The 12830-nt window shown below is 36.4% G+C and overlaps 1 protein-coding gene across 4 annotated transcripts in view; it reads right to left on the reverse strand.

Moving 5' to 3' along the window:
- The window catches only part of ZFPM2 (zinc finger protein, FOG family member 2), a 317797-nt gene that overhangs the window by 237092 nt on the left and 67875 nt on the right, over positions 1 to 12830 (reverse strand). For 3 of the 4 annotated variants that reach the window (XM_075743495.1, XM_075743492.1, XM_075743493.1), the window contains one exon: positions 623 to 724. In XM_075743495.1, the coding sequence (XP_075599610.1) occupies positions 623 to 724 (102 nt within the window). Of the gene's footprint in view, positions 1 to 622; positions 725 to 4052; positions 4182 to 12830 lie in introns of those variants that run through there. The other variant, XM_075743494.1, reaches the window with a different exon arrangement.

Below are 12830 nucleotides of genomic sequence, written 5' to 3' on the forward strand. Positions count from 1 at the left end.
CATATTTGTTCTGAACAGATACTTGGAAAGTATTCCCATGTTACCATCACATCTTATATCTTTTAGCAATGTTACACTTGCACCATCTTCACTGTGCATAATAGAAAATGCTACTGTGAATTACTGTTTTAATGTGAAGTTCTAACACTTCATTGACTGCAATCCAAGTGTTTCTCTTTCAACTGAAATCAATGACCAAGTGTGCCAAATGATTTCTAGCAAGTTAAAACAAGTAAACAAAGTCCTTGAAAATGTCAGTAGATATCATACCTATTTGTTAAACTCAACATGTACCTTAATATAACCATGGAACAGAAGACTTACTGATAAATTTTAATCCTAAAATTCCAGGCAGCAACATTTTCCTCTATATCAGGCAGGTACATAAGGCATTTTATGTTGAACAATTTACAAAACAATATAGCCAAAAACGTTTTTTTTTTTACTCAAGAACTTTATCTTAGTACTTATCCATCAATAACCTGGACTCCAAAGGATGATAAAAGAAACAGTTCATTAAAATTCAATGCAAAGCATACCACATCTACTAAAATAATAATATTAAATAATACTGGAATCTAGTTTAAGAAATTTCTTTTGGCTTTCAGTTGTTTTTTCCTACCTGGCCCATCCCAATCTTCAGTCTCCACAGCAAGCTGCCCTGGTTTCTCTGACCTTGCATCGCCATCAGATTCTGCTGCCTCCTGGATGCCTTCTTCATTGCCTGAAAAACAATCAGAGAATTACAATATTGATGTATTTCAATAGTGACTTTTAGGCAGAGCTCCTACAATATCCAAACAACTGCTTACATGCATAAGTGAAAACATATGCATGTCTATAAACAGAGAGAAAATGGAAAAAAATATTATTAGACATGTAAACTTTTGTGAGTTCCCAGTGATTCAAACAAGCCCTCAATATCCAATCCTTCCAGTTCTGTGGAGAGACAAATTTTGGAAATCCATGTTTACTCCATATGCTTAAAAAACAGAATCACAACTTGCACCTAATTCTTTAAACTGATGCACGGAAAGTCATTAAGTTTGTTTGCACAAATGAAAGAAAGAAATGAGCTTGTTACTCCCTGCGTACAGATACTTTCATGTTATGTGTTTTCTAGAAATGACACCTAACTGTTGCTTACGCATTGCGGATTAATGACACTCAGTACAAAAACACAGTCCACTAAATATTCTAGCTTTTTAGGCAACTAGTGGAGAGTTACTCTGCGGTATTATGGCATTTAAGGAATTTGGCCTTAAAGGTCATAATCTACCAGCAAGTCCCTATGATAATTTTCTCCCCATCAAGCAACATTTCTGAAGAATTTCAGTTTTCAGCATCCAGAAGTACCTGAGAACGTCCGTCTGCCTTCAGTAACTATCCACTATAAGGTTGTATATAGGACACATGTAAAACTATGATAAGGTTAAATTTTTAGAGATGAGCATTTAATTTTGAAGAACTCCTTGCTGGAAGTGCAGTTATTTCAGTTAAACAAAGATTCTAGTCAAGCTCCATGCAAAAATACTTGGAAATAACCACTATAAAAAATTACATTGAAGGTGAGGGGTTCAGATATTAACACAAAATAGGCTGGCCACAGTGATGCTTAAATGACAACTCCAAGGGCTTATCCAGGCCAGTACTTTACTGCATTTGTAGATTTATTTTTTTTTTTTACTAATCAATCCAAGGAACTCATGGGAAGACGCTATGAAGAGTGGGGAAAAAAATATCAAATCTACACAATTAACTACATCAGTCAAATAGGACTGAATTATGGTTTAAATTTTTTTAGCAATCTTGAAGCAAACTTTTTAAAAAACTGTGTCCCACAGAGAAGTGGCAGCACTAAAAACCAAACACTGTGTATTTTAGAATCTGAAAATCAGACTGTTTGTTGATTTGACAATAGGAGAGCAAGACGGAGCAAAAAGCGCAGCAATTAAGCAGTAACTTGTAATTTTTCCCCACTCATGATAACAAAAGCTTTTATTAGCAACATAGGTAAAGAAATGTGATTACAACAAACCATGCCAGATTCCCATATGTTATCACTGGAGCTATATTTATACCAGATAAGATTGTGACCCAGAGTTTTCAAGTACATGATTATATACAAACAGTATAAAGTATTAACTTCATGAGCACATGTAACGTCTTGTAATAACACATTCTTCCTTATATTCAGAAAACAGTTTTTCAAATCCTAAGTATAAGAGCCTGGCAAACTACATCTCACACACACACAATACCATATTCACTCCAGACTTTGATAATAAAAATACAGTTCAATGTATTTGTAACACTAAAAATATATTCCCCTGTATTCATAGGCACTTAAAGCCAAAAGACATCACAAATATCTAGTATCATTTTTCTGCTGAACACATTATCATTTTACCCAGGCATTGGAAGTTCACATGCTTCAGTTCAATCTGAAGTTAGCTTTCAGAAGACAGTCCTAAATACGCACGTGCTGAAAAAGCATCAAGTTTCTTATAAGTAGTTTTAGCAATTATTTGTTTTTTAACCAACTAACCCATTTCAAATTAGCATTTGTATAGTTATTTTGTAGTAACCAAACAGAGCTCTGGTTCTTTTGGGTGGACTGAAGAACCTGTCAGATATTTTTACCTTCATATCTCTGCCTTCATAGCTGCTTATAGCTGCAACAAATTGCTCGTTATTAGAGAGACACAAAGGAGAATTTTCCAAGATTCAAACCTGGCAAGATCAACTCCAGTTTTCTCCGAAATGTTGGAAAGCCCTTCACAGTAAGGGCAATTCTGATTAAGTCTCTAACTTAAGCTGTAGAATCACCATAGAAAGCTAGAATGTTCTTGGCATGGAATTTTTCTACTAAAGAAAATGTTTTTCTTCCACTGTAAACAATAGATCTCTGTAGACTAAATCAGAACAACAACAATTAAAAAAAAATAAAAAATAATTCTTTCAGATAGAGCCCCAGCATGGAAAATTTTAGCTCTAAAATAGAAAACTTTTTCCAGGTTATAATATATGCAAACCTGGCATTGGCATGCAAATTTGAGCGTTCTTTCAATCAATGCAACCAACCAGAACATCAAACAAACAAAACTATTAGAATTGAAAGAGGAGGAGAAACTTATGTGAAAAGATTGGGCTGAAGGGCAAAAGAAGGAAAGAATTACAGCTAAGGTATACAACCTACAGCACACAGTAATTAAGTATTTGGCAGATGAGGAAAGATCTGAAAATGTATGTTAGCAGATGGCTCAACTTTTCATTAACTTCCTTTTTCAGTGTTTCATGAAGTATGGTGTTACGTGTTTTTCATAATCAAGTTTTCATGAATTAATGCATGTCCTGTGCAAATAGAGTAGAAGAAATATGTAGAATTTACATTACGGAAAACTTTGGTTTGCATCTAGAAGTATTTTTAGTTATTTTCATTGATTTTTTTCTATTGTTCACCAGCTGCCAAGTCCATACATTACACACCTGAAATACCGCAACACTGGTTTCTCCTGTTGGCCCATACTATTCTCCCTCCATACTAAAGCAATCTGCCTTTGAAACCAACAAAGGGTACATCACTGTGCACTTCAGAATCCATCGGTGAAGCAAGTCTGTCCCAGGCTCAGCTGAGTGTCAAGGTCAGCTGAAAATGGGCAACCCAGTCAATCCATTTGGGGCTGGAGACACTGCAACTTTAAGAAGCCAAAAGGCTTAGCACAAGAGCAGATAACAAAACACATCTCGCAAGCTTTTTTCTTTCCCCTTACTTAATGCTACTTTAGCAGCTAACATTTGTTTAGCACAAAGGAGTTTATGTCCTTACAGAATTTATTTTCTTTCCATTGTTTACTCTTTTTGTTCATTCACTGACTATTTTCCAGTCTCAATAAGACTATTTTTTTTTATATTTATTTTAAAGCTGATTACATTTTTCTTCAATTTACAGGTGTAGACATTTAATTGGATCCAGGACATTATTTTTTTCTTTCTTCCAAGTCAAATCATGTGCTTTTTGCCTTATATATACCACTCACTTTGCTACTAACCTGTTGATTCCTTTCTAATCCCGTTGTTTTGGTTTCTTTTCATGCTTGTTTCTTCACTTTGCTGCTCAATTACGTTTTGTATTTAAGTTAAAGGAGAAATAACTTTTTTACCATCAACACCAAGGAGTGGTATAGAAGTACCATCAATGATAAACGCTCCAAAATGAAGCATTAAAAAAACTTTCGTTTAAGTCCTTCTGGCAACTAAGATCAGTAAATGAATTCTGTCCTTTATAAGAACATTATTGCATGAAAAAAAGACTTCTATGAGCAAGAATCTATAATATCATATAGTACTTAGTCATGAGTCAATTAAGCCTGCTGGACTTCCAGCTATTTCGCTATATTTGGTATTAAAGCTACACTTTGGGCAGAATTCACTCCCTTTAACCTTAGCCGTCTGAAAGTTAAGCTAGTCCAGACTACTTATGTAGGCGCTCCCATAGACAGGGAAGAGAGAAACCTCCACAGTGACTCACCCTAGTCCAGGATGCCTGAGATACGGACCCCTCTTGGTGCCTGACACAGTTGAAATGAATCATCCTCTGAAACACACGGCTTAGACCAAGAACCTATCTTTAGCCAGCTAAAGTTTGGTGAAACAAATCTCTGCCTTACGTTGAAGTGCTGAATACACAAAATAGTGCTTAACTAAGAGAAAAAGAAAGTCTTATTCAAACAACTTCAATACTGTAATATGAATAGAATTTTCATCTCGACCTTACTATTTCTTACAAGCGTTAACTGTTTCTGTTGCTCTTCAAAAACAGTTCAAAGGTTTTTAATGTGGGGTTTTTTTAATATCCTAGTAGTTATCCAATAGATGCAAGTGAACACGCTAAACCACTGTAATTCAAGGTGGTACAGTTGGCCAGGGAATCTGAAGACTGTAAAAGAGACGTATTACCAGACACATGAGAGGAAGAACTCTAACATCTCTGACAACACTGACAAGTAGGAAAAAGAGGACTTGAATATTAACACGTAATTTCACTTTAATCTTTTTAACAAATTAAAGACTTCCCAATTTGTACTTAATCAGCTTGTACCACAAGTAGTTGCGATATTTTAAAGAAGCACATGGGTTAGCAGTTCTTCTCAACCCTGCTGTTTTAATCCATGTTGCTCCTATCAATATTAGGCTCTTACAGAAAGTCTCGTACAATGTAACTATTGAACTTTCTTGACTAGGAATGTTATAGCAGCCGTTAGTCACTCTATAATGTATTTTGCAATCAGCTAAATCAACAAAGTATTTTTAACAATGAACAGTTCAGAACTGACAGATCTACTTTCTTGTTCACACTGCTTATCACAGCATAGATATCATATATGTTTGCCAGGTGCTTCCTATAGTTAGGATACCTTCACAGAAGCCGCTCACAAAAGATAAGGTCATGAAAGAGATGAAAAATGTGCAAGCTTCATACACTCATGGTTTTATCATCCGACAAAATAGCTTTGGGTGAAGGACTGTACCAGTCACAAACAGCACACGGCAGCTTCTATTAGAGTGAGAGAACATTAAAAGTTTGAAATTCAGTTTGTGTTCATTCTTCCTGCCAGCATAAATGTAAACTTAAATTGTTAACACCCTAATACAGCTGTTCAGAGCAAAACATCACTTCTCGATTATAATGCATCAATTCAGAAATAAATTGTTACGAAGCCTGTAGCATTCTGTACTGCCAAAAGAGAAAACAGACGTGATGGAGGCACTTGGGGAGTCACTCACTGTAGGCTTTAATTTGGCACAGAACATAACCTTACGTACGTTAACAGGCCAGTGTGACTAGTCAGGAAGGGGCAGGCTTTCCTGAGGACATGGGGGAAGGGGCAACCTACAGCAGCAGTAATTCCAGACCCAACCAAAGAAGGATTCTGAGACTGTACATATGAACCAGATGCCAGAGCTTCAGAAACTATAAATTAGCATTCAAAAATTGTCTGTTGTTATTCGCTTTTTCACAACACCTACGACGAGTAACACAGCTTACAAACATGGATAATCTTGCTCTTGAATCCTAAGAAACACACTGTAAGCTGAGAATTATTGCCTGGAACATCTCTTCAGAAGCAACACTCACGTAACTTTGAGACAAACCATATACAACTTAAAATACAAACGCAATGTACTTAATTCATTCAATGTAACTTACTTCTTGGCAGCACACACTATTCTTAAGAATACCAATGACATCTAATAGGACTTATCTGTCCTTCTTGTGGATTACAACTTTTTAAAGGATGCTATGTATATATTTAACAAATAAAAAAAAGTCTCTAATTTTAATGACAACGCAAGTTTTCAGCAGATATAAAATACATGGGTATAAAATACATATAAATAATGGGAAAAAAATCTTTAAATAAGCTTTTAGTATGGAAATAAAACTCTCAGAATAAAGATACTAAGTAAATTGGGAGGGATGTTTCCATACTTTGCCGTATTTGGCATCTGGTGTAAGGAAAAGATGAAAAACTACAGTGGCTACAGTGCCATGCGAATGGGTTTATTCTACAAGCCTTGCAAGGGCAGAAAGAGAGAGAGAGAGATCTGGTGCTATCATTTCTCTGTTATCACTTCATCTGATGTATATCAGAAATAATGTCAGTAAAGCCCACAAAGTCAACTGAGACACCCTCTACAAATACAGTACACTACTCTACAAATACAGTAAGTTTGAGAAAAATCTAGCCCTTAGATGATTGATTTGCTAACGTACCTGAAGGAAACCAGCACTTGTACATGTTAATCCACTGCATTTTATTTCAGATTATATTAATCGTCTCAGTACTTTGCTTCTTTGCAAGCAATTATTGTTTTCTGTCATGCTGATTAACAATCATAATTTCTCCTGGGATAAATCTCATTTGAAATAACTGTACGTTTCTAGTTGCCCTAAGCACTCTTAAAATTATTTATCCAGCAAACGTCAGAAATAATGCACTTTCTCTTATCCTAACTTTTAGAAAAGGTCTATGAATATCCATGTGTCGGTCAGTAGCTACATGCGTGCAAGCTGTTAACTCTCCAACATAATGGTACAGAAACTATTTTGGTTCATATTAAAATAATCATTTTGTTTAACAAAATGACATCTTGACACAATGACATTTCAGCACAGTGATCATGTTAAAAAACAGTGTCAATTATTTCTAACTATTTCAGCTAAGGCGCTTTTCTCCTGGGATAAGACACTGCTGTGCAGCAAGTTCATCTAGACTGAGTCTGACCTTCCTCTTTCTCTAAATGTTTGATATGTTCTCATTATCGCACTGTTTGCTTTTGAAGTCCTTTCAAGACAAGGATCACTCATTCAAATGTTTTCCTGCAGAACAGTGAAAATGTTCTCTAAATTGTATTCCAGACTTTCCTTCTATTAACGAGTTTTATATTTATACTAATTTTTAGGGAGCAACTCTTCTGGCACTAGTACTACAAATGAGTATCATTCAGATATACAGGCTACCTAAAAGCTTCCATAGATTTAAAGGAAAAAAGAAAAAAGTCTTGCATCTTTTCAATCTTTCTCCATTAAAACTTCAAATACAAGAACACTATTAGACATATTCAAGTACCAACCTGGGGTTCAAACTTATGTAGCTCTAAGCACTTGATTAGAAGAGCAACAGAAGCACATTTTTAAAGATATTTAGATGCCCCAAACAAAGACTGTTGCTTAGTATAATTTTCAAAAATTATTTCAATGGGAATGGATAATGCATGAAATTCTAAAATACCTTGCAGTGGAACAGGGAGATGACTTCAGAGACACTCCAGCAAGTTTCAAACTCTCCGTTTGAAGACTGCAAGTTCATATTTCAGCTTAATTAAATAACAATTTTGTTCCTTCCCCACTGCAGAAATATGTCTCTTATGAGAATTCTTCATCCAACCAAGAAAATATCATTTAATAATGGGCAGCGGAAATCATTATCATATACACATCCTGTTTTCATGTGGTTTCCACTGAGTGCTACATAACGAGTAGCAATATATATCTGTTCTTACAAAGTGTAAAATTTTAATTTACCTTGTTGTGAACAGTTTGATGCTCTTACTTGAAATAATCAACACTCCAGGTGCTTCAGTATCAAAAGCAGCTGATTCCCTATCATTGGAGGCATGTTTCCACATACGTGCTTTATTATACATGGTTTCAAAAACAGACTAGACCTTCATGAGCCAAACTCAAGAAAAAGACTTAGCAGTCATAAATTAATGCTTCTTTTTCTCTTATCCACCAGAATCTATCCAGCAATAATATTTGTCTTATCAATATTTATCCAATGATGTAATGAATGTGGCATTTGCTTCATTTATTTTTTCTGATCCTTTGAGAGTTAAATTGCCGCCAGTATCTCCACTGCTGACTTACTTACACAGTACACAGCCTGTGAGCAACTCTGCTTTCTGGACCCAGGTTGACAACAATTTTTCAGGGAGTGTCTCAGAACTCTTCAAAAGTATTCAGAATTTTTGTGTCAAGAACACCAAATTAGACAAAAAAGGCAAAATGGACCATCATTACAAATGAAATTAGTAACAGATGTGTATGACACATGAACTAAGAACATGTGGTGAAATTTGTCATTTGTGCATTTCATATTTTAAAGAAGATTACCCTTATTAACTTGCAATTCACAGTCTGTCAAATTTGAGCTCAAATTTAAGTCAGTTCAAGTTCAAGTTTTGTGACTTTCTAGAAAGGGGACATTACACTACTTGTTGTAACCAAATAATCCCTTCTCTCATAGCTGTGATAGAATTCACAATTTCATTGTTCTTAAGAAAAGCAAAATGTGCTGACTGAAAAGGCTGGAGGTGCTTTGATAAACTGCTTAAAGTTGAGTAAGCTGTTTAAGTGTTCCTCTCACTTTATAATTCTGTAGAGTTAAAATAATGTTTTCTATTCGGATCTATGTATTTACTATCTTTTTGAGATACAGTTTTCCACTTGATGACCAATTATTTAATTTCTTGATTAAAAGAAGGGTTTGCTTGTCTAACTTAGGTCAAATTTTTATCACACTAAATTTGATGTTAATACTGACATGGATTTCAGTTGGACTAAAAATATGGCCCGAGAGGTTCATATATGGGTCAGCAGTAAATAGAAAAGAGTATAGGATAGATAATCTTGTACTTGATATTCTGGAAGCCTTTCCGTGCTCTCAAGTAAATGGTGGAAAAAAACCACTCCAACCTTTTCAGATATCTCTTTTCTCTTCCAGCAAGAAAACAGGTGGTCCTCTGAGCTCCAGTTACAGTAAAAAATGAGAAAGCATGACAGGTAAAGCACAAGCCAAATGCTGATGTTCAGAAGAAAAAGGTCTTCTTTCACTCTGCCAGGATCCAATCTAATTCTGACACAGCACCCTTTGAAGGCTACTATCAGAGAACCCCCTTCCCTTCTTTGTCCACATTCAGCATCTGACAAAAAGTATGGAAGATGCACAGGATTCAGCTGTTTCAGCTGAACGGGATACAGATAAACATACGGGAACTCTCACTCTGGAGAACAGGAGAATCCAACACAGGTTCACAAACATGCACACAAGTCAGTAAGAGGTAACTTGTGTTTTCGGAAGGAGTAGCGCTGTGAGTTCTTTGGCAGATTGTTGTTATCCTAGATGAAAATACATCATCACACACACATGCTCTCTCCTGTCTCCGCTTACCAAAGTGAATTAACATGCCCTTCATTTACTTGGAAAGCTTACATAAAGAAAATGTAATGAATTAAAATAAATAAAAAAAATTAAAGGAAGCTGAGCTCCAGGAGAACAGAAGTATTGCCAGGGAAAGATAATGTCAGGCGCGGGGGGGGGGGTGTCTGGTGCCAAGCAAAGCCGAGGGCTGTGCAATCACCTCTATCAGTGCTCTATCAGTGTCTACACTCCAGCCAAATCCAGAGAAAACAAGGAGTCAAAGATTCAGGTCAATAAGCTTATAGGCGATTTGCACAAACAGCTCCTCCAGCAAGGTAAAAAACAAAGTCATATTGGCTTTTCTTTTTTATTCCTTCTCTTTGAACTCACTGGTCCAAACACACCCTGGAAATGTCAGTGTTATATGCAAGAATTTAAAGAGCTGAGCTTCTTAATCCCGTTAAGAAATAAGAACAAAGTTGCCTGTAAAGTTCTCCTTATTGAGCTCAAAGTGATTATGGTATAGCTGCCTTATGCTGATCCTACTTCCACTTGCTATAGCAAAAGAGGTAGAAATTTGTCATGAAATCCATTACTGAAAAGGAAGGAAACATTATTGATTAAAAGGTTTCTGTTTGGGGTTTGTTGTTTTTTTTTAAAGGGAAAGAAAAAAAGGTATAGATCTACTTTTTGATCCAGAACAGAAAATAGCAAGCATATTGTTAGTCATTACATGCCTAACATGAAAGAAGCAAAGAATATTTATACAGATGCGCACACGCATACATGCATGAAGTCAGACTCCAGAGGAAAAATGGACACACAGATATCATTTTTGGGATGTTAAGAGTCTGGCTGGTATTATAGATGGTTCCATGATAGCTTTGTACATGAAGTATGAAGAGAAAGATTAAGGCACAGAAGAACTTAGCTTTGTATATGCTTTTTCTTATATGGAGAATCACACTGCAGCTGTTTGCCTGATTCTCAAGCCTTGCTGCACAATCAGGTCGCGTGGTTTAACATACAAAATCCCAGTCGTAAGCTGGTCTGGCAGGCTAGTGACAAAATACTGTACATGGGCAGAAAACTTAGATCAGGTTCTGAGCTCATCCCCTCCTGCCGAAGTAGAATATGAGAATACAGCAGCAGGTGTACACTCACTATGCAGACACCCACATATTCGCTGAGTTCTCTTCTTGCTAACTTAGAACTGTATATGAGTTTCAGACAGCACTGGATTCCCCTCACCCCCCTCTTCCCCCACAAATAAAGATAAGCAATGTATCAGGAACCGCAACCATGCATCAACATTCTGATTTGCTACGGACATACATAGCAGTTTGTGCTATAGATCCTAAAAGCATTGCATCACGAAATAATCAATGTTCATCCCACCTTACGTATCCCCCATATCTCCCTATGATGTCACCAACTGAAGCACAGTTAACAGTGGGAAACAGAAGCCATTTGCCTTCCGATCTGCCACCAGCAATGTTAAGGCCACTGAATCTCCTTCCACTGAGGGCTGGTGCCAATGCTGCCTTGTGATGGAGTAACTATGGGAAGCCTACAACATGAGGAACAAGCACAACAGCTGTGCTACAAGCAAAAAACAGGAGAATTCAAAAAAATTGTCCTAGTAAGTATGGCAGCAAGAAATGGATGTGCCTTCTTTCTCTAATTATCAGATATGTACATCCCTCCATTTGCTCTTTCTTCTGGAAACAGTCCCAATGCTTTCCCTCTTGATTATAGTCCTTCCTGCATTTTCTTCTCTTCCCTCTTTCCTTCTCTGAACACAGCTACTGAACTATCTACTAATCTCAAGTGATCCCTCTCGTTGCTCAAGATAACTTTTCCTTTGAAAGTTAATCCCTCATTGAACACTTCTGCTAAGAAGGTCACAAGGAACTGTAATTTGTTTAGCCAGTTCCCACCCTTACAAAGTAGACAAGGATCCTACTTTTCTTGCTATTTACAGAGAGGAAGAGGTGTCACCTCCATATGAGTATGGCAAACTTTCTAAGTAACAGATGAGAATATTTTTTGTATTTTTCCTGAGGGTATCTAGGCAGGATGACAGTAATCAGAGACTATAAAGCCAATGACAAACTACTTCACAGACCAAACAAACTTGATTTAGTACTTTGCTTTTTGTCCCATCACTTCCAAATTCTTGGCATTTGTATTGTTCTGCTGTTTGAGCTCCCTTCTTGTATCTGCCTTCCTGCTTTGATTAGCTCCATCATGCCTCCAGTTCACTTCTCTTGTTGGCATCCCCTCATTTTCTTATTCCTACCTATAAAAGAGAGAAGTTAATCTGTATGTAGTATCTCCTCCCTTCCATAGTAGGCTTTCAGCCATCTAGTCTATCACTCTTCCGCATGGGAGACAACCTACTTTCTCCTTATTCAGACTACCTTTGTTAGTAGAAGAAATACCGGCACTTAGCTAGTAAATCTTCCAGATCTGAAGTTAATCAGAATTAATCTTAATCTGACACAAACTGTGATTCCAGACACCCACTATCTGGACACTAAAAAAAATCTTCAGCAACGGAGGTTCCAGGCTAACACAGGCTTTGTGTGGACAGCATCATCAGATACCCTCTTTATCTGCAGTGCATTAATTTGTAGTAACTAAGCATAAAAAGCAATTTTCAAAGGCCAGAAACTGACAAAATGCAATGCATTATCATGAAGGCTACCTCCCTCCAATTTTTTTGTTTCTACTCTGAAGACTGAGACCAGTGCAGCTTTGTAGTGAAGAACACTATGACTGTGTTATTATTATTGCTCTTTCCAAAATATTTCGTTTCCCCTAATCTCACTGTCAAAATTGCAAACAAATCAAAATTCTAACTGCCATCTATTCTGAAGCTCTTCTAAAATAGTCATTCTTAGATGGAAAACTTCATCCAAAAGGTTAAAAATTCACAGCTGCAAGCTTAAACCAATCCCTGATAAATAGCAGGTTGCTAATTTCCATTTTTGCTTTTAATATTTACATGCTTAAACACTGTTCACTTCTTCACATTTGAGTGTAAATTAAGACTACATAGGAATAATTATTCACATGTAGCAAAGTTAATTGTGGTTTTGTGGTGTTGGAAAAGTGGGG

This window comes from Balearica regulorum, chromosome 2, assembly GCF_011004875.1.
Source record: "Balearica regulorum gibbericeps isolate bBalReg1 chromosome 2, bBalReg1.pri, whole genome shotgun sequence".
In the NCBI taxonomy this organism is placed as follows: Eukaryota; Metazoa; Chordata; class Aves; order Gruiformes; family Gruidae; genus Balearica; species Balearica regulorum.